This window comes from Rhincodon typus, chromosome 39 (assembly GCF_021869965.1).
Source record: "Rhincodon typus isolate 14 chromosome 39, sRhiTyp1.1, whole genome shotgun sequence".
In the NCBI taxonomy this organism is placed as follows: Eukaryota; Metazoa; Chordata; class Chondrichthyes; order Orectolobiformes; family Rhincodontidae; genus Rhincodon; species Rhincodon typus.
Genome location: NC_063370.1, coordinates 11,297,821 through 11,322,597, shown reverse-complemented (window position 1 = coordinate 11,322,597; position 24,777 = coordinate 11,297,821). Strand labels below are relative to the sequence as shown.

Here is a 24,777-nt window from a genome sequence, read left to right as displayed (position 1 = left end):
ATAGATGCACTTAAGGGATGTTTTGGTCAGAATTTTCACTACTAAAACATTTCCATTAGGGAAGTTTCTCAGCTCGGCATCTGGGTTCTTCCTGCTATTTTAAAAGTCTCTGAACTCCATGAAAATATGGGTCCCTTGTACTCACTATTGTTGCTAAAATAGGTATGAGCCCTCATTCATTTCTTTTGCAGTGTCTTGTTCTGGCCTGGATATTTGCTGCCTTACACTTGCCTTCCTTTCATAGGCTAAAGTGAATATAGGTTGGATTGCAGGACCAGCTGGTCCTGAGTATTTCATGCTTAAGAGAACGTGATTGTAACTTGATACTGCTTCCTATAAGTAACTGTATGGCTGATAAACTATTTGTGATGCGTAGTCACTTGTCGAGTTGGTAAGCCACAAAATCCAACAATCGTGGTGTATTATTGCTATTAGTTGAAGATTTATCATTAACATGAGAATAATGACCAATCTCCTCTGAATAGTATCATTTTTCACAGGTAAATATAGATTTGACATTTCAAATAAAAGACAGAAACACCCAGTAGTGCAGCAGTCAATGTACCAGGACCCACAGACGTCTGGATATGCTGACGCTTGAGGACTGCTTAGTGCTGTGGATTTTTAAGTCCATTTAAATGGGCAAACAAAGTCTCAGTTTAATATTTTATCTGAAGGATCACATCTCTGACAGTGCAACACTTCTTCAATACTGAACTAGAATGTGATCCTTGATTATGTGCTGACATTTTGCATGGAGGTTGAACCCTGACCTTCTGGCTTGCAGAAGGGTGTTACAATTCAGTGAGTCAGTTGAAATTTAATACTAAATGTTAAGCAGGCTTTATAGTTAAGGAGAACCTCAAAACCTTTCTGTATTGCACCTGATTAGTGCAAATCTGATTATTATTGCTTCAGTAACTGTTAATGTTGAGGCTGGTGCCAGGAATGTGATGGTGGAAGATTCACTATGGTTTATCTGAACTTTCTATCTTAATTACACATTTGTTTCTAGCTTATACTTTTTTGCTGTCCTTGTGCTTTTCCCTCTCCTTGATTACTCTTATTTTGGTATATATTTCACGCTTCGTCTTTTCAGATGAGCAGGCATTTGGAAAGGAATAAAATTGAGAGGGACAGACTGGAGGAAAATCTGACTTCCAGTAATGTGAAGTTGGTAGGGTCACTCTAATTTGCTTCGATTTTCTATTTGTATTACATGTCTGCCTCTGCAGAGAGTGTGTGTGTATGTGTGTGTGTGTGTTTATCCCCTCCCCCATTCACTCCTTGTTATTTTTCTTTCCTCACTGACGCTTGTTTTTGTATATATGAGCATCTCCTGTGCCTCTCTGCTACCCTATTATTTATACTATTTTTAAAAATTCCTTTTATATCTGTGCAGGAACTGTTTCTATATTTGGTTTGATTGCTTTCCATCGTCCCTTGTTTAAGAGAGAAAAGAGTAGCCATAGTAATATAATGCATTATCAGTCAACCTAAGGGCAATAGGTCCTTCCTATACACTCTATCTATGCCCCTGCTGGGCCACCTATTCTTGAGAATCAGTATTGACTTTTGTTCAGAGAAGCACGGTTTAGTCAGTGACACTCAGTGTGTGTTTGTTAAGAGAAGGTCATGTCTGATTTACTTGATGGAATTTTTCAGAAAATAATGAGGATCAATGAGGTAGTGTAGCCAGCAGAGATTTTAGTAAAGATTTTGTCAGGGGAAATTGGCAAGTTAGACATAAATTTGGCTTGATCATAGAAAGCAAAGGGTAATGTTCAGTGTGAGTTTGTGTGACTGGAAGATTGCTGTCTTGCAGAGCTCAGTGCTAGGACTGTTGGTTTCTGTTGCACAATCTCTTTATGGCCATTATGTTTAAGATTCTGATGATGATGCAAAAATAAACTTTATGGTTGGTGTTAGAGAAGAATGTAAGGGACCTCTGAATTGATATCCACAGTTGCTTAAAGATAACCAGACAGGTAGATAAAGTGGTTCAGAAGGCATACAGGAAACGTTCTCTTACTAGCCAAGGCATAGAATATGAGTGGAGCTGTTATGTAAGAGTTGTATAACATACCAGTTCTGCCAAAGCTACAGGATTATATTCAGTTCTGCTCACCATTTTACAAGAAGCATCTAATTGTGTTAGAGTGGGTACAAAGGAAATTTATAGATGATTGTGCCAGGAATAGAAAATTATAGCTTTGAGGGAAGGTTAAATGTGCTGGGGTTTTTTTGGTACAGTATGCACAAATAGTAAGATTTAATTGGGTTTTATGAAATGGAAGGACTGATTGTCCTTTGCAGACTCATTGCTAACCTGATGATACAGGATTAAAGACGCTGGTCAGAGGGAGGTTGCAGAGAAATATTTTCAAAAAAAATATTTTCAGGGTGGTGAGTATCTGGAATTCATCATCTGGAAAGCTACTTGAAGCAAAAATCCTTATTGTCTGGGACAGCTAATGGTGGTAAAGGAGAGATAGAGGTGTAAAATAGGGAGTGCTGTTTGGTTCTTTTCCACCTCAAAGTTGTAGATGCTCCACCATTGAGTGTATTTAAGGCAGAGATAGATGTTTTCAGTCATGTGGGGAATCTAGGTGTATGGGAGAGATTATCTGTGATCATCCTGCACGTGGAGTAGGCTTGAAGGGCTGTTTAGTCAACTCCAGCTCCTAACTCTTATGTTTTCCTGTGAGGTACAGTTAAGGATTCTCCTGTTGTCCTTTACACATAGGCATGCTGTTGACTTAATTTGATATTGTAATTAAATCAACAGGACTCATAAGTTATAAGTGTACCTTGTTTTGCAACCTTAATCGGAGCCAATTCCAAAAATTTTTAAGCCTCTGTTCTATTGTGTGCCACACTAACTTGTGCAGTTCTGAGGGAGTTGTCCACTGTCAGAGGTCGCATCTTTCCAATGAAACCTCATATGTTGATGCTGTAGGTCCCACTCAAAGACCAGTAGAAAAATTCTCCCTAGTGTCCTAACCAGTGATTATACATCCATCAACATTACTCCTACAAATTGTGCTGATGAACCTCAGCAGATCTGGCAGCATCTGTGGAGAGAACAACAGATTTGGTGTTTCGTTGGTTCTGAAGAAGAGTTATAGTGGACTTAAAACATGAACTCTCTTTCTGTCCTGAGTTTCTCCACATTCTGTTTTTATTTCCAGCATCTGCAGTATTTTGATTTAATCATGAATATGGATTGTTTATTCATTCATTTCACTGCAGTTTCTGGAACTTTGCTGTCTGTAAATTGACTGCAGAATTTCTTGCATTATAACAGCAGCTGCATTTACACTAATGACACCTAATTGGCTGTAAAGCTGCTTGGGATATCATGCAATCCTGAAACTTGATTTACAAATTTTATATGATGCAGGTGATGATTTATAATACACTGTATTACATACGGTATACAAAATAGAAGGGTATAATAAATTGTTGCAGGGCAATCCAAAGAATCACTTTGTTCTTAGAAGTGCTAATAATTGTTTTTGGCAGCTGTGTGAATCTCTCTTGTTTCAGTCCAGTTCAAATAGGCCATATTTATCATCAGTAATATAGTTGCAGCCTGCATGCAATTTGTGCTGCATTTGTTTCTGTGATCAACATTTGATCAGAAGTTTGAGTTTGGTCAAAATCAGTGGTCCTTGAGTGCAGTGGGATAATTGTTACAGTATTGTGCCAGGTTCTTTTGTAAATTTGCAACTGATTAAGTCAGCAATGTGAATGTACAAAATTTACGTTTGAGCTGTCACTTAAAATTGGAAGATCTATGCCAATTGCTGGGGCTGGATTTTTGCTACTATGGCAGCTAATTTGAGTCACAAAATTTGTCAACTCAGCCAACCCGTATTGGGACCAGAGGGGTCCTAGTTGTTCTGGGGAGGCAGAGGCAGGATTGAATTAGGCCCGCCAACCTGGGAAGCCACTGAGTGCTGGAGTGGACTAGTTAGAGGACTTGTTTCACAAGCTGTTAGGTTCACCTTCTCCTGCCCTTGATGTCCTCTCATGGCCCCTTATACCTCAATGCAATCTCTGTAGCCACTCACTTATCTACCATGGGTAGACTTCAACAGTCTTATGGAGATGGAAAAAAAAAACCCCTGACAATCTTTCACAGCACTTGTTGATAAACCCTTGATACTGGTAGAGGGAACAAACTCCCAATCAAAGCATTTAAACTTCTTCAAATGTTCAATCAGTTTGAAAAACAAACTTAATTGTACCTTTTGAGACTCGGTCGAGTATATAAAATACATAAGAGCATCCCTTGCAAAATGTTAGCAAAGAACACTATTAAAAGTGCAGGATCAGATATTAACTTTTTTTCTAATCTATATCAGATAACTGCCAATCAAAGCAGTCAAGCAGATGATAGGGTTGAAATATTCAATTTTTGATATTTATGAAACCTTATCCACCCTTCAAGAACATTTGCGTGTACACTATTATGCTGCGACACTCTTGCTGTGGTTTAAGGCTCTTAGAACAGTCAAAATGTGGTCAGCTGGAACACCACATTAAGTTCCAAGGGACCCTGCTGAGTTTGGGTTTACCTTGTGTGAATGACGCCCCGTTCACTTCTCTCGCTTGCCAAAATTGGGTCTTAAAGAAAGGGAGCAGGACTTCCACATCTAGGTCACCATCTTTAAAGGTCTGTGAAGTGTTTTCAAATCTGCAAAAATTCAGCCCAGTGACTTTAAAGTGAATGTATAGGAGACTAGTATTGATATTCCACTAACCTCAGTTGTTCTGAAAATGATCAAAAGAGTCAGTATGAAATGCGACATAGTACAAATAATGCTGCTTGTCTACATCTTTTCATTCTGGTTTGTTTTCGTACACTTTCAGGTGATGTGCTCAATGTTCGAGAAACCAATTATGGTGGAGATCAGAACTCCTTCAATCAGTATGAAAACCAAGGTGGTGATGTTGGAAGGCATGAGCAAGGAACTACCGAGAGAACCTTTGAGAAGCCACCCATCGAGCAAGCAACAGCACCATTGAGTAACTCAGGTTGGTAGACTTATAGATTGTAATCAAGTCAGTTTGGCTAATAAAGGGCAGTGCTGTGAATTGTAGTAAATTTTCATAACCAACAGTTTGACACTCTCTGACAAACATTTAATCCTCCTCTATGCTGACACTAATGCAGCAAACCTTGTATTAACTGGCATCTATGGGACCAGGAGTGAGTGGGTTGATCAAATATTCAGGATAATCACGAGGTATGCATAACCGCAGTAAACCCTGACCAAACGAAGCTTCGAGACATCAACATCTCTCTAAAAGTCTCTGTAAAAACATCAACACGCCTCTGAAAATCAATGTAAAAACACACAGTAAGTAATAGAAACGTAATGCACTGTCATACTTTATTTGCGCCATTAATTCTTAGAGGTCACGATGTTTGAGGTATATATTTATCAAGAGTGCCGGTTGATAAGCTGCCAGTTAAAACAAAGTTTGCTGTATGTTGCTGTGCCTAGCAAGTGTACTAAGAAAGTATATGATGATTGATATTTCATAAATCATATTGATGATTTTGTTTTGTTTGCCAAAATTAGAGATTAAAACAGTGTATTCTCTGGCTGAAATGCATCATGTTTCATTTCTGTGTTTATTTATGATTGGAATGCTAACTTTTTTTTTAAGGAACATTACAAATAGTTCCCTTTAGTCCAATACAGAAAATGGTGCATTTTTGAAAATTTCTACTTCAAGTTTTCCTGTTAACCTTTATTGCAATGCTCATTTCTGCCATTGTGAGTGGTGCTTCCATATGGCTTTCCGTAAAAAAAAAAATTATAACCTAAATCAGTTTATAACTGCCCATAATGGTGCACTCATTTTTTTTACATTTTCACTGTTTCCAACTGCATTACTTCTGTGGATCACATTTTATGTTGTAGAAGTCCATTATAATGCAGTTCAACACACCACGAATTTGTTTATTCTTCAGTGGTCTCATGGCTCACAAAGTAGGTTACTTAAACCTTCATTTTGCAAATTAAAAATAGGAGAAAATAAGATTACACCGTCCAGCTATAACATTGTTTCCCTTCTTGGGGCCCTAGATTTTCCCAGTGGTTATGTAACGCTTTCTTCACATTTTCAGTAAGACTCCTAAGAAGGATATTAGTCACTTCATTGCAATTTATTTGTATTTACTCTTACTCTGGAAATCTCTGACTCATCATAGCTGAAATAACTTCACAGAGGCCGATAGCCTGTCACCAAATTATCCTTTATTTCCATGTGCTCAGTACCTGATACTGGTCCAGTCTCAGCAGAGTCAGCTCTCAGTGACCAGAACCTCTGACTGTCCTATTGATATCTGTCAGCCAGGGCTCCTTGATTGGACTAGGTTAACAGCCTCAATCAGGGAAGTCATATTCTATGAGGTCCACCTAGCTGACCCCGTTACAATCACTACATTCCTCCCCTCTATGTCCAGAGGCATAGGCCTGTTCTTTTCCTTGTAGCCTGTCCTGGAGCATTTGCACACCATGTCCAGTTCCTCCGACTCAGCCTTGGAAGGGGATGGCGTGTACTGGATTATAGCCCGCTTCTTGCGCCCAGAGAATCTCAGAAGAAATTCATCCTCTTCTTCAGGCAGTAAAGATGTCGATGCTGCTATATCCCACCGTGTCCATCTCAGACTCCGAGGTTTCTTTGATGCTAGATGGAGGGGAAGAGCCCACGGGTTCCGACAGCCTTTCTGGCTGTTCTAGGTATGTTTTGCTTCAGCCGTGTTCCTGGGTTTACAGCTTTCATGTAGTCCACGTGCTTGTTCAGGATTGCCTCACCTCCCCAAACTTTGTATGTCATGGGACCTGACCTTGTGTTGACCGTGCCTCCTTATTTCTGTCTTTACTTTTGCACGTAAGGCAAATTGCACTCGGTGGGCCTCCAGAATCATGGAACTGCTTCCTGGTTAACATGCAAGGTGGCCTTGCTTCCTTTGATAGTCCCTAGACCTTCCTGGAAAACCTCCAGGTATTTAATTAGGACTTCACTCAGGCAGCCATCCAAAAATGTTGAGCCCATCAAGATGAATCTTTCTCGACCAATTTTGCCCCATCAGGCTTAGGCCCAAGCCTTTTACTATAATCACTGGTGACTGACCCAGCTGCTGCACATACGAGACCAGAACTGAATTTGTACCCTTAATCTGCAAAGGTCCCCCAGTATAGGTTCTCTGTCTAGCTGAGGTCTTACACAAACTTAAGGGTTCGAGTCCAGAGCGAATTTTGTTAAGGACTGGTACTACTCATATAGCCATGCCGGTTTCAATGATTTGGATGTTGCTAAGCAATTTAACTCCTTCAAGCCACATGTGGGTCAGCTTTTCAGGGTGTGCACTCTCCTGGACAGCGGCCTATGAGTTCTCTTACTCAATTCAGGCCTAATGGGCCTCTTTTGCTGTCTCGAGTCTGCATGCCGGCAGCAACTACAATGGCTGGCCAGACCAGATCCTGAAGAAAATGTTAACCATTTGGCTGACGCTTGCCTTTGTTTTGGGGTTTTGCTGTGGGTTGACCTAGAGTCCCTCTGTTCGGGATTTGTCCTGAGTGAGGCAATGCAATTGCCTTCACTCAAGCGGTGTCCCCCAACCTCAGTCAGCCTGGCGACTACACTTCCGTCAGCATACCCTGTAACTCATATGCTCCACTTGCTACATTTTCGAATGATAAAGCCAGTTGTACTACCTGTTTGAAGTCCAGTTAGGTTTCAGCTAGTATGCGCTTTCGTCTGGTTACGTCATTAATCCCCCTCTCGCTGCTGAAATAACTCCACAGAGGCTGGTATCCCGTCACCAAGTCACCCTTTATTTACATGTGCAGAGTACTTGACACAGGTCCAGCTTCCTCCGAGCCATCTCTGAGTGACCAGAACCTGACCTCGTTACCGACACTACAGTAGCCACATGAAATCCTATCCTTTTTCCATTGCACACAGTACATGCACTTGCTAACAAAAAATATATAAATTAGAAGCAGAAGTAGGCCATTTAGTCCCAAGGGCCTGGTCTGTTATTTAATAAAATTTTAGTTGATTTGATTGTAACCTCATGTTTACATTGTAGCCTTCCCCAACAACCTTTTGACCCCTTTCTAAGCAAGGATATATATACCTCTGTCCAAAAAAAATTCAAAGACTCCGCTTCCTTCACCTTTTTATAAATGGAGTTCCAAAGATGCACAACCCTCTGAGAGAAAATAATTGCCTCGTCTTCTTTAAGTGGCTGACCTTCATTCTAGGTTTTCGCATAAGAAGAAACATCCTGTATATATCTACCCTGTTAAGACCTTCAGGATCTTGCAACCAAGTTAGCTCTTACTCTTCTAAGCTCTAATGTGTGCAAGCCTAGTTCATCTAACCTTTCGTCATAAGACAACCTTCTTATTCCAGGCATTAATCTTGTAAACCTTCTTTGAATTACCTCCTAATGCATTTACATCCTTCCTTAAATAAAATGACCAATACTGTGCTCAGTACTTCAGTTGTGATCTCACCAGTGCCCTTTATAATTGAAGCATAACCTCTCTACTTTTGTATTCACTTCCCCTCGCAATAAATGATAACATTCTGTTAGCCTTCCTACTTACTTGCTGTACCTGTGTACTAACCTTTTATAATTCATATGTTAGTACATCCGGGTCTGTGCATCTCTGAACTCTGCAATCTCTCACCATTTAGATAATATATTTTTTAATTCTTCCTGTTGAAATGGGCAGTGTCATGTTTTTCCACGTTTACACTCCCATTGGCTACATCTTTTCCCACTTACTTAACCTATCTATACTTATTGTGCATCATCTTTATGTCCTCTTAATAACGTACCTTCCTACCTATCCTTGTGTCGTCAGCAATTTTAGTCCATAACTTCATCCAGGTCTTTTGTATAAGTTGTAAACAGTTGAAGTCCCAACTCCGAACCTTGTGGCATGCCAGCCTTTTATATCTTGCCAGTTTGAAAAACACCCATTTATGCTTACGTTCTGCTTCCTGTTAGCCAGCCAATCTTCTATCCATGTTAGTATACGATTCTGTATGCTATGATTTTTAAAATTTTTGCAATAATTTTCAATGTGGCACCTTGTCAAATGCCCTCAGCACGTATTACTTCCTTAGAATTCCAAACATGATTTCTCAAAAACATGTCCACAGTAATGTGGTTGACTATTAATTGCTTGGCTTTGATTTAATCTAATATAAAGTACTCTCCAAGGTATAATTTAAACAAGTAAACCATGGCAGGTGAGCTCAAAGTTCAGATTTGATCCTCTTGTTCCATGTGGCAGGCTGGGGACAGTTCCAGCCCCTCAGGTCAGCATGTGTACAGGAATTGTCTCCAGTTACAGCTCCTGGAAGCTTGAAGCGGCTGGGGACGCTGTGGAGCACCCGCGAGGCTGAGAGTATCGTGGATAGCACGTATAGAGAGGTGGTCACATCGCAGGTTCAGACTCCAGAGGCAGGAAGTGAATGGGTGACCACCAGACAGAGCAAGAGAGATAGGCAGGTAGTGCAGGAATCTCCTGAGGTCATTTCCCTACAAAACAGATATACCATTTTGGATACTGTTGAGGGAAATGACCTCTCGGGGGAAAGCAGCAGCAGCCAAACTCGTTGCAGCATGGTTGGTTCTGCTGCAGAGGGGAGGGGTTAAAAAGTATGCCAGGGCAATAGTTATAGGGGACTCAATTGTAAGGGGAATAGACAGGCATTTCTGTGGCCGCAAACAAGACTCCAGGATGGTATATTGCCTCCCTGATGCTAGGGTCAAGGATGTATTGGAGTGGGTACAGGACATTCTGGAGGGAGAGAGTGAACAGCCGGTGGTCGAAGAAAGTTAAGGAATCGGGCCTCAAAGGTAGTGATCTCAGGATTATTACCTGTGTCACATGCTAGTCAGAGCAGAAATGACGATATATCGGATGAATATATGGCTGAAAAGATGGTGTCAGGGGAGGGTTTCAGATTCTTGGGGTATTGGTACTGGTTCTGGAGGTGGTGGGAGCTGTACAACTTGGACGGGTTACAGCTGGGCAGGACTGGGACAAATGTCCTGGGGAAGTGTTTGCTAGAGCAGTTGGGGAGGTTTTAAATTAATATGCCGGGGGATAGGAACCTATGTAAAGAGTGAGAGATGGATGGGAGCAAGGACAAAAACAAAAGGTAGAAAAGGAATAAGAAAAGTGATAGGCAGAGAAACCAAGGACAAAATTCAAACTGAGCTATTGAGAAAAATAAGAGCAAGACAAATTATGTTAAAAAGATAGGATTAAAGGCTTTGTGCCTTAATTTTGCAGAGCATTTGCAATACAGTGGATGAACTAATCGCTCAGATAGATGTAAATGGGTACGATATAATTGGGATTACGGAGACATGGCTGCAAGGTGACCAGGGATAGGAACTGAATATCCCCGGGTATTCAGTGTTTAGGAAGGATGGGCAAAAAGGAACAGGTGGTGGAGTGGCATTGCTGGTTAAAGAGAAAATTAACACAATAGTGAGAAAGGATATTAGCTCTGACAATGTGGAGTCTGTATGGGTAGAGTTGAGAAATACCAAGGCAAAAAACATCTGTGAGTGTCTTATATTTAGACATCCAAACTGCATTGGTGATGTTGGGAATGGCATTAAACAGGAAATTAGAGATGCATGTGATAAGGGAATATCAATGATTGTGGGTGATTTTAATCTGCACATAGATTGGGCAAATCAAATTAGCCACAGTGTCTTAGAGGAGGAATTCCTGGAGTGTATACGGGACGGTTTTCTTGACCAATATTTGGAAGAGCCAACTAAAGAACAGGCCATCTTAGACTGGGTGCTGTGTAATGAGTAGGGAATCATTGTCAGTCTAGCTGTGCAAGATCCCATGGGGTTGAGCAACCATAACGTAATAGAATTTTTTATCAAAATGGAGAGTGAGGTTGTTGATTTGGCGACTAGGGTGTTGAATTTTAATAAAGGAACGTATGAAGATATGAGGCTTGAGTTGGCCTTGATAGACTGGGGAGAGTTCATTAAAGCGATAACAGTGGATAGGTAATAGCAAACATTCAAGGAACGCATGGGGGAACTGCAACAACTGTTTATTCCTGTCTGTCACAAAAGCAAAATGAGTAAAAGAGCCAATCCACGGCTTACAAGGAAATTAGAGATAGTATCCAATCCAAGGAAGAAGCACACAGATTGGCCAAGAAAATTAATATATCTGAGGATTGGGAGCAGTTTAGAATTCAGCAAAGAAGGACCAGGGGATTGATTAAGAAGGGGAAAATACAGTACGAAAGTAAGCTTGCAGGAAACATAAAGACACTAAGACTTTCTGTAGGTATGTGAAGAGAAAGAGATTGGTGAAGACAAATGTAGGTCCCCTACATACAGAAATGGGGGTATGTATAATAGGGGATAAAGAAATGGCTGAACAACTGAATACATACGTTGGTACTGTCTTCGCAAAAGAGGACACAAATCAGATACCAGAAATGCAGGCGAATACGAGATTTAGTGAGAGGGAAGAATTGAGGGAGATCAGTATTTGTAGAGATATTGTGCTGGGAAAATTGATGGATAAATCCCCAGAACTTGATAATCTACATCCCAGAGCACTCAAGGAAGTGGCTGTAGAAATAGTGAAAGCATTGGTGGTCATCTTCCAGGATTCTATAGACTATGGAGATTGGAGGATAGCTAATGTCACTCCATTATTCAAAAAGGTAGAGAGAATACAGGGAATTGTGGACCAGTAAGCCTAACATTAGTAGTAGAGAAAATTCAAGGACTTCATAGCAGAGCATTTAGAAAGCTGTGACAGAATCAGACAGAGTCGGCATGGATTTATGAAGGGGAAATCATGCTTGACAAATCTGTTGGAATTCTATGAAGATGTAACTAGTAGAGTTGACAAGGGGGAGCCAGTCAATGTGGTATATTTTGACTTTCAGAAAGTGTTTGACAAAGTCCCGCGTAAGAGATTATTGTGAAAGATGAAAGCACATGGGATTGGGGGAAGTGTATTGAGATGGATAGAAAACTGGTTGGCAGAGAGGAAACAAAGAGTAGGAATTAGTGGGTCCTTTTCAAATTGGCAGGCAGTAACTAGTGGGGTGCCACAGGGATTGGTGCTGGGACCCCAGCTATTCACAATACATATTAATGATTTGGATGAGGGAACATAGTGTAATATCTCAAAGTTTGCAGATGATGCCAGGCTGGGTGGGAGGATGAACTGTGATGAGGATGCAGAGATCCTTCAGCATGATCTGGACAGGTTGGGTGAGTGGCCATATCAATGGCAGATGCAGTATAATTTGGATAAATGTGAGGTTATTCACTTTTGAAGCAAAAACAAGAAGGCAGATTACTACCTGAATGGCTGTAAATTGGGAGAAGGGAGTGTGCAGCGGGACCTGGGTGTCCTTGTGCACCAGTCGCTGAAGGTAAGCATGCAGGTGCAGCAGGCGATAAAGAAGGCAAATGGTATTTTGGCCGTCATTGTGAGAGGTTTCGAGTACAGGAGCAGGGATGTGTTGTTGCAGTTATACAGGGCCTTCGGGAGGCCTCATCTGGAATATTGTGTGCAGTTTTAGTCTCCTTTTCTGAGGAAGGATGCTCTTGCACTCCAGGAATGTATTCAAGAGGTGGCTAGATTTGGCACAAGGGGCGAATGAGAACCAAGGTTATGGGGAGAAAGCAGGATTAGGCTATTGAGATGGATGATCAGTCATGATAGTGATGAATGGCGAAGCAGGCTCAAAGGGCTGAATGGCCTCCCCCTGCTCCTATCTTTTATGATTCTGAAATAGCCTAGCAAGCCACTCAGTTCAAGGGTAGTTAGGGGTAGGCAACAAATACCAGCCTTCCCAACAATGCATGTTTCATTTGTAAATTAAAACCATTTATTAAATATCCTAATAGGCACTTCTTTTAAGACCCAGACACTTGTTAGCCGGCAGGCCCAACAGTTTACTCAATAACAGAGCTCTGGTGATTGTGATTTACCTGCATTCTGTCTGTTCTCCTTTTTCTTATTAATTGCTGCCGTACCTAGTTATGTTATTGGGCATTTAATCTATTTCTTTCACTTGTGTGCAAAATCCTGTCAGATGTAACTTGAGACTTCACTCCCCTACAAGATGGAATGTGGCTTGGGTGCCTGTTGGTATCATCCCACAAACTCTTGTAATTAGCCCACTGAATAGACATAAGCCCTCACATTATCCTAATCCTCGTAAGTGCTATCTGAATAGTCCGTTTGAACTGTCACCAGATATCTGATTGCAAGTGAAGGGCAATGGCGACTCAGTGCAGAAGATATTACTTGATTACACAAACATTAAATCTGCTCAGCACATTTCCCAAGTAATGCCAAATCTGGATCAGTGCTTGTAATGTAGCTTACTTGTTCATAGCATTTCCCGATCAGCTCAAAGGAGTTCTGAGTGTTAAAGCTTGCTTGGTTCAGATTTCACCACCATCATCTTTAATTTGAAAGTAGAAACTAGATAAAGGAAATAATATGTTAAGATTATACTACCATTGTACCACAAAAACCAAAATTCATACCCATATTTATCGTTCATCAGTTTTGTGGACTGATCTGCACAGTGGATTTGCACCCCACCCCTTCTCATGCCTGTTGATTCAGAATACAAATTATTTACCGATTTGCTGCATTGGCCTCTCCTTTGATACAAGTTGTTCTTCAGCACACAGCAGGCATATTTGTCAGATGTCTCTATTACTCAGTTGAATTACACCAATTAATTAGTTTGTAATCAACAGTCGATGTTTAAAGTTTTTGAAAAGATTTGTAGCTTGGGTTGTGGCTGAGGTTGTAGACTTGCTCGCTGAGCCAGTGTGTTTGATTGCAGACGTTTTGTCACCCTGCATCGTCAGTGCGCCTGCACCGGAGTCTATGTGTGAGGAAGCTCCATGTTAGTATAGTGCCTGCCCTGTGAGACCAAGGTTCAGTTCCCTGATGGGAGTGGCTGATCTCTGTGAATGGCTGTGTGTAAATATGGGTATGAATTTTGGTTTTTTTGGTACAATGGTAGTGTTCATACCTCCTTGCCACGAAACTTGCATTCAAGTCCCACTTGCTGCAGAAGTGTGTAATAACATCCCTGAATTGGCTGATTAGAAAATACAAAATAGTCCATGTGCGTTTTTTTAAAAAAACCACCTACATAGGGGTTCAGGTACATGATTCTTTGAAGTTTGTGTTACAAATAGACAGGGTAGTTAGAAAGGCATTTGGCATGCTAGACTTCATTGCTCAGTCCTTTGAGTGTAAGTGTTGGGAAGTCATGTTGGGAAGATATTGGTGATGCATCTTCTGGAATCCTGTGCCCAGTTCTAGGAAGGAAATTATTAAGCTGGAGAGGGTTCAGAAGAGATTCACCGGGATGTTGCTGGGTATGGAAGGTTTGAGTTATAAAGAAAAGCTGGATAGGCTAGGACTTGTTTCACTGGAGCGTAGGAGGTTGAGAGGCAACCTGATAAAGTTTACAAAATAATGACGTTATAGATAGAGCTAATGGTAGGTGCCTTTTCCCTAGGATGGGGGATTTCAAGGTTTTTTTAAAGTGAGAGGAGAGAGATTTTAAAAAGACATGAGGAATTTTTATTTTACACGGAGAGTGGTTCATGTGTGGAATGAACTTCCAGAGGAAATGGGAGATGTGGGTGCAATTACAATGTTTAAAAGACATTTGCATAAGTACATGAATAGGAAAGATTTGGAGTTTATGGGCCAGGAGCAGGCAAGTGGGGCTAGTTTAGATTATGTTTGGCATGGACTGGTTTGACTGAAGGGTCTGTTTCTGTGCTGTATGACTCTAATACTCTAGAAGGAACACAATTCATAGCAACTTAAGCCTCTGATGAAACGTTCATTAAAAGCATAGCTGATCTGACAGTGGCGTGAAATTCACTTTCTTCCCTATCCCTCATAATGCATGACTGCTTTGTAGATCAGCAACTTTTCTAACTCTGCCTTGAATATCTTCAATGATCTAGCTTCTCTGCACTCTGGAAGATTACAAAGATTAATGTCTCTCGGCGAAGAAATTCCTCCACGTCTCTATCTTAAATAAGAGGCCCTTTATTTTAAACTTTGCTTGTAAGGATAAAAAAAAACCCGTCAAGCTCCTTCAAAATCTTATGTCATAATAAGATCATCTCATTTGTGTAAACTCATCAGTACAGACCCAAGCTTCTGAACGTTTCCTCTGAGAACCCATTCGTCCTGGAAATCAACCTTGTGAACTTTCTCTGAACTGCCTCCGATATATCCATCCAAAACTGCTGGCAGTACTTCAGTTATGGTTTCACCGACGCAAACGTAGCAAAACCTCCCTACTTATATACTCCATCCCTCTTGTAATAAAAGCCAACGTTAATTTGTCTTCTAACTTAACTGTGGCACCTGCATGTTAACATGTTGTAATTTCATATACCAAGACACCCAGGCCCCCTTTGAGACTGCTGCATTCTGTATTCTGTACGTTTAAACAGTAATCTGCTTATGTTTTTTCCACAGAGTGACAACCTCAAATTTTCCCACACTACTGTATCTACTAAATTTTTGCACACTCACTTTATCTAGTTCTGACTCTGATTCCACTTCAGAAGTTGGCTTTCTGATACAGTCAGTTTGAATACAGTACGCACTGTCCTTTCATCCAAGTGATTAATATTGAATGTGAATAGTTGAGATCCCAGTGCTAATTGCTGTGATGCTCCACTGGTTACAGTTTGCCAGCCTGAAAATGATCTACTTCTTCATATTCCCCATTTCTGTCAATTAACCAAGTCTGTAGCCAATTTAATACAGGGAGTTTCCGACTTACACATGTCTGACTTAGGAACGCTGATATGGGTTTATTAATAACCATTTTAAAGATCCAAGTATGCACGCTCCCTCATACTTAGAAATTTGCTGTTTTATGTTCCCTGTACTGTGTTCTGATATGCAACAAATTGTCTTGTGAATAGACTTAAAAACGGAACCTGTTTACAACCCAGGTACTGCCTGTATATTGCCCCCAACACCATGAGATCTTATCTTGCATTGTAAACAATTATGTAATATCTTCACTAAAAACGCTTTACGAAATCCAAATGCATGATGTCTCTTAGTTCCCCTTTACCCATCACACTGGTTACATCCTCAAAGAATTATAATAAATTTGTTAAATATTATTTCCTTTTCACACAAAACCATGTTTGATTTTGCTTGATTATATTATGATTTTCTAAGTGTCCTGCTGCTACTCCCTTAATGGATTCCAGCATTTACCCAATGATAAATGTTGCATTAATCAGCCCGTAATTTATATTATTTTTCTGCCTCCATCTTTATGAACAATGGTGTTACACTAGGTTTTTCAGTCCGCTGAGACCTTTCTGGAATAAAGGAATTGGTAATTAATTAGTAAAGGTGACCCAGTAGCAGAATCAGATCTAATATTGATATATTATGTGAATATTCACCAAAGATTCTTAGACAGCATCTTTCTTCCAAACCCACGACCACTTTCATCAAGAAGGACAAGGGCAGTAGATAATGGGAACACCATGACCTGCAAGTTCCCCTCCAAGTCACTCACCATCCTGATTTGGAAATATATTGGTATTTCGTCACTGTCACTGGGTCAAAATCCTGGAATTCCTACCCTCAGAACATTGTGGGTCAGGCTACAGCAGGTGGACTGCAGTAGTTGAAGAAAGCAGCTCACCAACACCTTCTCAGTGGGCAACTAGGGACAGGCAATTAAAATGCTGGCCAGCCAGCGATACCCGTGTCTCACGAGTGAATAAAAAAAAGTGTTCTGAAATTTATAAGCATGGGCTGGTCGACCACAATTGGTACACTGTGCACTGCAAACAGTAAAAAGGATGTGTTTGGTTTGGTCTGTCAGGCATCTCGGAGACAAAGAAGTGAGCAAGAGGGGATTCTGTGGCAACATGATAATTTGGGCCTACAAGGTGTTGTTAAAATGGAATTCAGCTCAGGTGAAAACACATTCAGCCACTCGTGGCTCATCTTGATTCCAATGAGATAATGACAAAATGAAAATGTAAAGTTTCCTTGAAAGTTACGTTGGTGAATAACCAGAGTCAAAAGAACACATTGACACTGTATAGGTCTTGTATTGCCTTTGCTAAATGATCAAATCCTTCTGTATCTGTGTGTGTGAGAGAGAGAGACCACTTGCCTAATTCATATACAGAATCAGTCATTACATAAGAAAATATGTTCTGAAAAAGGGTCATGGGACTCAAAACGTTAACTCTGTTTTCTCTTCACAGATGCTGCCAGACCTGCTAAGTTTCTCCAGCACTTCCTGTTTTGTTTGTTTCAGATCCCCATCATCTGGAATATTTTGTTTTATTATGTTGATAAAATAGGGTGTAAAGAGACCATCACTTTTGGACAGCGTATACGTATGTGGATTTAGTGAACTATAATGAAGATTCCTATCACCAGGCAGGATACCAACCTTTTGCAGGTCTTGCAACTGGTCCTTAAGTGTGGCTGTGTGCGCTTATGTTGAGCCAGGTTCTGTAGATATTAATTCTGAACTGGGCTTGACAAAATGTTCGTTGTGCTTAATGTAGTCATAGTTGTTGAGTGGAGATTGGTTAAAAGGAATGTATATTAGCATTAGAGAAGTTGGGATTGTTTTCTTAGGGGAGAATAAGGCTGAGAGAGATTTAATTGGGATATGCAAAATCATGAAGGATCTGGGCAGAGTAAGTGGGGAAGAAATTGTTTTTGCTTTTGAAGAGATCAAGATGAGAGGATACAGGTTAAAATTAGAAGCTAAAGTAACATGAGAAAAATCCTTTTCACATTGCAAGTGTTTAAGAACTCGAATGCATTGTCTGAGAGTATGGTGGAGCTAGGTTCAATTGAAGCATTCAAAAGGGAATTAGATTGTTAGAAATAAAGAACTATATAAAGTTGATGGCAGAAAAAGAAAAACAAACCGTCCAAACTACTTTTAACTGCACTGTGCGGCGTTACAGAGGGAAAGCAGGTAAATGCAGTAGGTGCATTGTTCATTTGGACAATTAGTGTACGATGGGTCAAATGGCCTCCTTCTGCACCATAACAATTCTGTGAATTTAAAGGTAGTAAACCTGCAGGCCTACAGGGATAGATCGTGTGGGGAATTGTACTAATTCCATTGCTCCACAAAAAGCCTATGTGGATTCGAAGGGCCAATTGCCTTCTCCTGTGCCATTATGACTGGCCAGTCTCCATTTAAGCACAAAGCTGTGACTTTATCAAACTGAACATATTTGATCCTTGTTGTAAAAGTCAGAATTTTCAGGAGATTTGTCTTCTCTGCCCATTCTTTACATTCCTGTGGAAATGGGAATCTGTGTTCTAGTAGCTTGAATTTCGTTACTTCGGTAATTATTTGACACTCGCATTGTGAATGACCTGTCATGTTTTAAAAGTTGTGACTTTTCCTTTTTCAGAATGAGATCTCCAGTATCAAATGACTTTGAAATATTCTTCAGGCTTTTCTTTTTAACTGGACTTTCAATGTTTTAATCCAGTGCATTGCTTCTGCAGAATTGCAGCCCGTTCAAGTAAAGGAGGAGCATGCAGATCAAAGAGACATCAAACAGGAGACGCAGATGAACAGAAAGAGACCATACTCTGATCAAGGACATGGATATTATGAATACAGAGAGGACAGGAGTTACAGCCGGTGAGTGATAATGCTGCCACTTCACCACCATTGAATGATTTAAGTAAATGAGATTGAGTTTTTTATCTGACCATTTTTTATTTCACAAATATACCTTATAAATATTAATAAGTAAATACAACAAGTACAAAGCAGTTCCGCACAGACTTTGCAAAAAGCACAGTGGAATTTTGACATTCTTCATTAGATTTCAATCCAGTTGCAACAAAAAAAGCATTTTCTAAACATGAAAGGGAACTATTACTATTTCCATTCCCATTAAGGCTACGAAGGTATCCCAAAACGTAGCAGACCCTCTTCACATTGTGGCAGAAAGATCTTGGATGGGGGCCTTTTCCCTCTGTGTTGACAGCTGTCCCTAGCTTTCATATGTTCCTCAACATGTAGTCCTGGACCTTGAAATGTTCAGTCTGCAAGACTTGGTCGAGGTCAGCTCTTTGCACTGGAAGATCAACTAGTTTTGGGCTTTCACCATGTTGATGGCCTGCCAGGCACAGTCAATGTTTGTCTCAATGTGTGTCCTGCGGAACAGCCTGTGGAGCAAACAGTCTTGCATCGCGGCGCTGCTTGGGATAGACTTTGACAAAAACCATTACATCTGTCTCCAGACCTTCTCTGCAAAGATACATTCCAGAAAGGGATGTGTGACAGTGTCTTCACCACCACAGCCATCTCAAGGTTGCATGCGGTGGCACAGTGTGTCTGGGTGTGTATGAAGGTTCTGACAGGTAGTGCCCTCTCACCACTAGCCAAATGACACCTTGGTATTTGTTGGAAAGTTTTTTTTTTGATGAGGCATTATGTCAAATTTGCTGGCTGACTGACCACACTTTTCACAAGTTGTGAATGGAACTTTTTCACTTCTTTCAAGGAGCTTTTATCTAGGTTGTATGTGGTCTTTCACTTTATTGTTGAGGTCATAGCTATCTTAATGTGATCAAAGAACATTACCTGTAGCTGTAACATAGCACACCTTTTATGGAAATCTAGATGGCAGTGATCAGTCCAATTGATGTGAAAATTATGTCCAGTAGTATTGATGAGCCATTTGTAGATTAGCACAGGAAATCCGATACTGTTTTAAACCAGGGAAAGCCATCAGACTCTCAAAAGTCAGCATCTCTCTGTCCCTAGCTATTCATACTTAACATTTGCCTGTAAACTGCTCACTGTAGCTAGCGCCTGAGAAACTAAGCAATTATTGGGCCAACTGCTCTGTAACTGCAGTACAGACTGAAAGTACTTGGAAAAAAGAAGACCAGAGATTAGAAGAACTTGGAGATGCAAAACAGCACCTCATTGAATCCTGTGGAGTGGTACTATTGAGTTGTGTTTCCCTAATATTTTTGCTCCACCCATAACATTTTGTTTCGTTTGTATTTATCTGTCTGCATATGTGTAGGGGTTTAGGAAAGGGTGGAGTTTAAGTTAGAGAGTTAGAAGTTGATAATCCAAATTTTGTTTGCCTGTGGTTAGGACTGAGTCAATTTCAGTTCTGAAATTGATATATATATAATAGTTTCTCGTTAAGTGCAGATTTGGTCAGTAATTTCTGTTAACTTGAGTTCATCAGGCAGTAAATTTGGTGACTTTGAGTAATTTGATTACATTTTTTACTTTACTTTTGTGACAACACCAGGACTCGTGGGGCTCTAGTATTAGTGTGCCTTCCTAAATGGGTCATCACGAGATTGGGGCTGTTTGCTGGGATTATCTTAGAATAAAGATGATGATTTGAGTGTGGAGTTAGGTGATAAAGGATTAAAGAAAGAACCGGGTTTTGTATAATTTGAAAAAAAAGACACTGGAAACTATTCAAGCCTTTGTTCCTGACAAACTTTAAAGAGATCCCAAAAGCCAGATTATTTGAATCAGCAAGTAAATTAGAAGAGATTTTCTGTGATTTTCTGAAGAAGGGTCCAGACCCAAAACGTCAGCTTTCCTGCTCCTCTGATGCTGCTTGGTCTGCTGTGTTCATCCAGCTCTACTCCTTGTTATCTCTCTCTCCAGATTAGAAGGGGGTTGCCTGCCAGAGCTAAAAGAGCAGAAATAATCAAACAGCTAGCGCAACACTTGGGTTGAGTAGTACTCTGGGTAGTAAGACATCAGTCAATATTGAGTTACAGCTAAAGCAGCTTATCACAAGTAAAAGAATTAAAAAGCTGGTAAAGCTAAAACCAGAAATTTACAGATCACTGTCAGGAGAGGTTTCTAGGGATTATGACAATTTAAAATAGGCTATTCTGGATGCATGTGAGTAAGGGCCTGAAGCATATAAGCAAAACATTTCAAAGTTGAGGAAACAGACTGGATAAACCTACACTGAATTTGAAAGGGTTAAACAAAGTAACTTTGACAGATAGTTACAAACATTAGGAACTGAAATGAGCTGTGAAGCCCTTGCATGATTCATTCTCTTGGAACAAATTAAAAATCATTACCTTCTGTAATAACAACCTACATTAAAGACCAAAGGGTTGCAATTGCTGGATATGCAGCAATTATGGCTGATGATTCTGAGCAGATATGTAAAATTAAACCCTCATGAATTCGAAAGGAATAGGAAGTGGGAGAATGAAAGGAGGGTAAGTAGCCAGGGGAAAGAGAAGATAGCTGGGCTAGCCCTAAAATTGCCTTCTCAGATTGGGATTGAAGATCCTGAGGGTGGAGGTGAAATTTGAAGGCCTCTGTGTTTCCTTTGTTCAGAATGCTGGAAGTGGCATGGGAAGCCCGTGGGATTTATTAGGTCTTAATAAAAATGAGTCCAAAAAGAGAACCACAGAGGAAAATATCACAGATCAAATTGTACCTTTAAGTACAGAGGAAGTTGGTGTGACGCTAAAGAGACTGAATAGTTACAGGAATAGGCGTTTTTCCATTGCTGTGTAGTGACAAGGGCAATGGCTAATCAACATCTATCACCACAGGTCAAAGTAATGCAACACCACAAACAAACGTTAGAGTAGACGAAACTGTCTTTAAGAACGAGGATAATGCAAAGTAAGTGTTAGGCTTGTCTTCATTAATTGAGGCTCAGAAAGCAGATGCAGAGTTGAATAAGTTAGCACAGTCAGTTCACACTGAAGCTGAAGGAGTTCCAGCTTACTGTTATATTGAAAACTGAGTTCTGATGAGGAAGCAGAGATACAGTCACAGACCTGCAGACAAAATAATGGACGGTTGTTCATTAATGTAATAATGTAGGGCGACATTGTGAGGAGAGTGGCACATGAAATTCCCATGGCACATCATGCAGGAAAACGGAAAAATCAAGCAATGATAAACAAGACTTCATAAGGACACTGCTATTCTGTAAACCATGTCATAGGTGCAAGGTAATTTTAACCTGTAGTTAAATCAGCACCTTTAATACTTAAATATATTTGAAGAAACGTTTAGTAAAGTGTTAGATTGTATAGGACCATTATCAAAAGTGAAAGCAGGGAACCAGTTTTTCCTTATCACGGAAATAACAACTGGTTATTCCTTTAAGAACAATTACAGCTAAGGCAGTAGTGGAAAAGTTGACTCAATTTTTTTTACTCATTATGGTCTACTAATTACAATACAGGATGTCTTTCAGTTTGGGTATAAAATAATTCAATTCAACAGCATGCCATCTCTGTAGGTAGGGAGCTTTTGAGAGAAAGCATTAGACACTCCAAAATGATTGAATCATAATGTCATGAATACACACATGATTAGGATAAATTATTAGATTTCCTACTGCTTGCTACCAGAGATTCTCCTAATGAATCTACCAGATTTAATCCATTTAAATTGATAGAAGCACGTAAATTTGCAGATAAAAGTGAAAGAACGTGCAAACGTGTTACAACTAGAATCTTTCAAGCAAGAGATGAAGTACAGCAAACTTTGTTTTAACTGGCGCTCTTGACAAACTGGCAAAATTTATATACCTCAAATGCAAAAAGTTTACTGTATTATCGCGATCTCTATGATGTCTGAGTAGTCAGTTGAAGGTGCGACTGACCAGGCTCTCCGCCAGTAAGGCAATATTGCATTATTATTTAAGTGTTTTATGCTGTAAATAAAGTATAACAGTAATGTGTGTACCCCCTGTATTATTGTTACTTAGGATGTGTTTTTGCATTGATGATGTGCCTGGTCCCATAGGTGCCAGTTAATAAAAAGTTTGCTGCACTGGTATTTTTGACTTTGCCATATGAAACTATGAAAGTGAAATTCACTGGTAAATAAGAGGATTAATAAAGTGGCTTATTTGATAAATACTCTTTGATAAATATAGGTTATATGACATAAACATGTTGAAGCAATGTCATTACAGGAAAGAGGATAAGGAGGAGTAAGTGTGTCAGGTTGTAAGAGGAGGGGAGGATGACAGACAATAAGAATGAGTTAGAAGGAGAGGTAGACGGATCAAAAAGCAAACGTCCTACAGTATGATTAGCCAACGTGGAAATGCTGGGCCAGTTAGACACTCTGTCCTTCCTCTAAGTAGGCAGACAAAAGATGATCTAGCAAGGTGACTTGTGAAATGTAGGGAAATCTGTAGAATTGTATTAGTTGGGCCTGGTGTATACTTGGAGAGTCAGTACCAATAAAATAACCTCAGGAGATAGAAATAGAGGTTCAAAACATAGCGGAAAATCATTTGATTGAACCTAGCCACAGTAACTGGAGTTCAGCGGTGGTGTTGGTTTCTAAACTGGGTGGATCAAATAGATTTCATGTTGACCAGATACAGTAATGTGGAAAAAAATTATTATCCAATTCCTTGGTTAGAAGATTGTATCAATAGGGTTAGCATTGCGTCATTTCTTTCCCTGACTAATCTCTCGAAGGGATACTGGCAAGTGACATTAACATCACAGGCTAGAGGAATGTCCATTTTTGTTACACCGGATGGGTTACAGCAATGTTAAGACATGCCATTTAAGTTAAAGAATGCCTCTGTGCCATTCTAATAGCATATGAATTAAATTGTAGCTGAAGTACCTAAGCTGTTGTAGTATAGTTAGCCAACGTCGTAATGTACAGTAACACATGTGAAGACCTTAAGCAATTGCAATTTTCTGGCTTGATGATAAATTTGGCCAAAAGTTAACTTGCAAAAGCAAGGTTAACATTACTAGGACATATTGTAAGTAAGGATAAATGTTACCAAGAACAGCAAAATTGAAGACACTAATAGAATGCCCCATTCCAAAAACTAAACAAGAAATCACAAGATTTTTAGGTATGTGTGGGTTTTACTAGATATTTGTGTGTAACTTCAGCACAATAGCTGTACCTATAATGAATTTATTAGAAAAATACGCAAAAGTGGTAGAAACAGCAGAATACCAAGCGGCCTTTGAGAAGTTGATGGAAAGCTTAATAAATTAACAGGTGTTAGCCGTCCCTAACCTTACCTAGGCTGTAAAACGGCAATTGATGCTAGTGAGTTGGGTAGGTGCAATCTTGTTACAAGATAAATTGGGAATAAAGAAGCCACTGGGCTACTTCTATAAGAAAGTAAGGAAGTACTCTTCCTTGGAAAAGGAGACTTCGGGATTATTATCTGTCTCTTCTTGGAAATACTAGGAAATCTATGTCCAATGATAACAAAGAAATATTAATTTATTCTGACTATAATCCATGTGTTCATTGAACAGTTTAAAAATCAAGGTGCGAGACTGTTCAGATGGAGTTCAATCTAAAGATTATTCACATTGCTTTAAAAGATAAAGTGATTACAGATGTGTTGTCCCAAGTGTAAAATGATATAATAAGTTAAAGGTTGGTTGGTGGGGTAAATGGATGGAAGTCTTGTGATTTTATTGTTTCTGTGTCACATATCTTATGATGATATACCTTTTTCTAACAGTATTTGGTCTCTTTTAAAGTTGGAGGCATGTAAAGACTGCATCTTTTTATGTTTGAGATAACAAGGTGTGGAGCTGGATGAACGCAGCAGGCCAAGCAGCATCAGAGGAGCAGGAAAGCTGACGTTTTGGGGTCTGGACCCTTCTTCAGAAA

At 39.9% G+C, this 24,777-nt stretch overlaps 1 protein-coding gene across 1 annotated transcript in view; it reads left to right on the top strand.

Annotated features, from left to right (window-relative positions):
* The window catches only part of LOC125487289 (heterogeneous nuclear ribonucleoprotein U-like protein 1), a 42,440-nt gene that overhangs the window by 10,175 nt on the left and 7,488 nt on the right, over positions 1 to 24,777 (top strand). The window contains exons 2-3 of the mRNA XM_048618227.1: positions 4,879 to 5,043; positions 18,636 to 18,774. Of these exons, the coding sequence (XP_048474184.1) occupies positions 4,879 to 5,043; positions 18,636 to 18,774 (304 nt within the window). The remainder of the gene's footprint in view (positions 1 to 4,878; positions 5,044 to 18,635; positions 18,775 to 24,777) is intronic.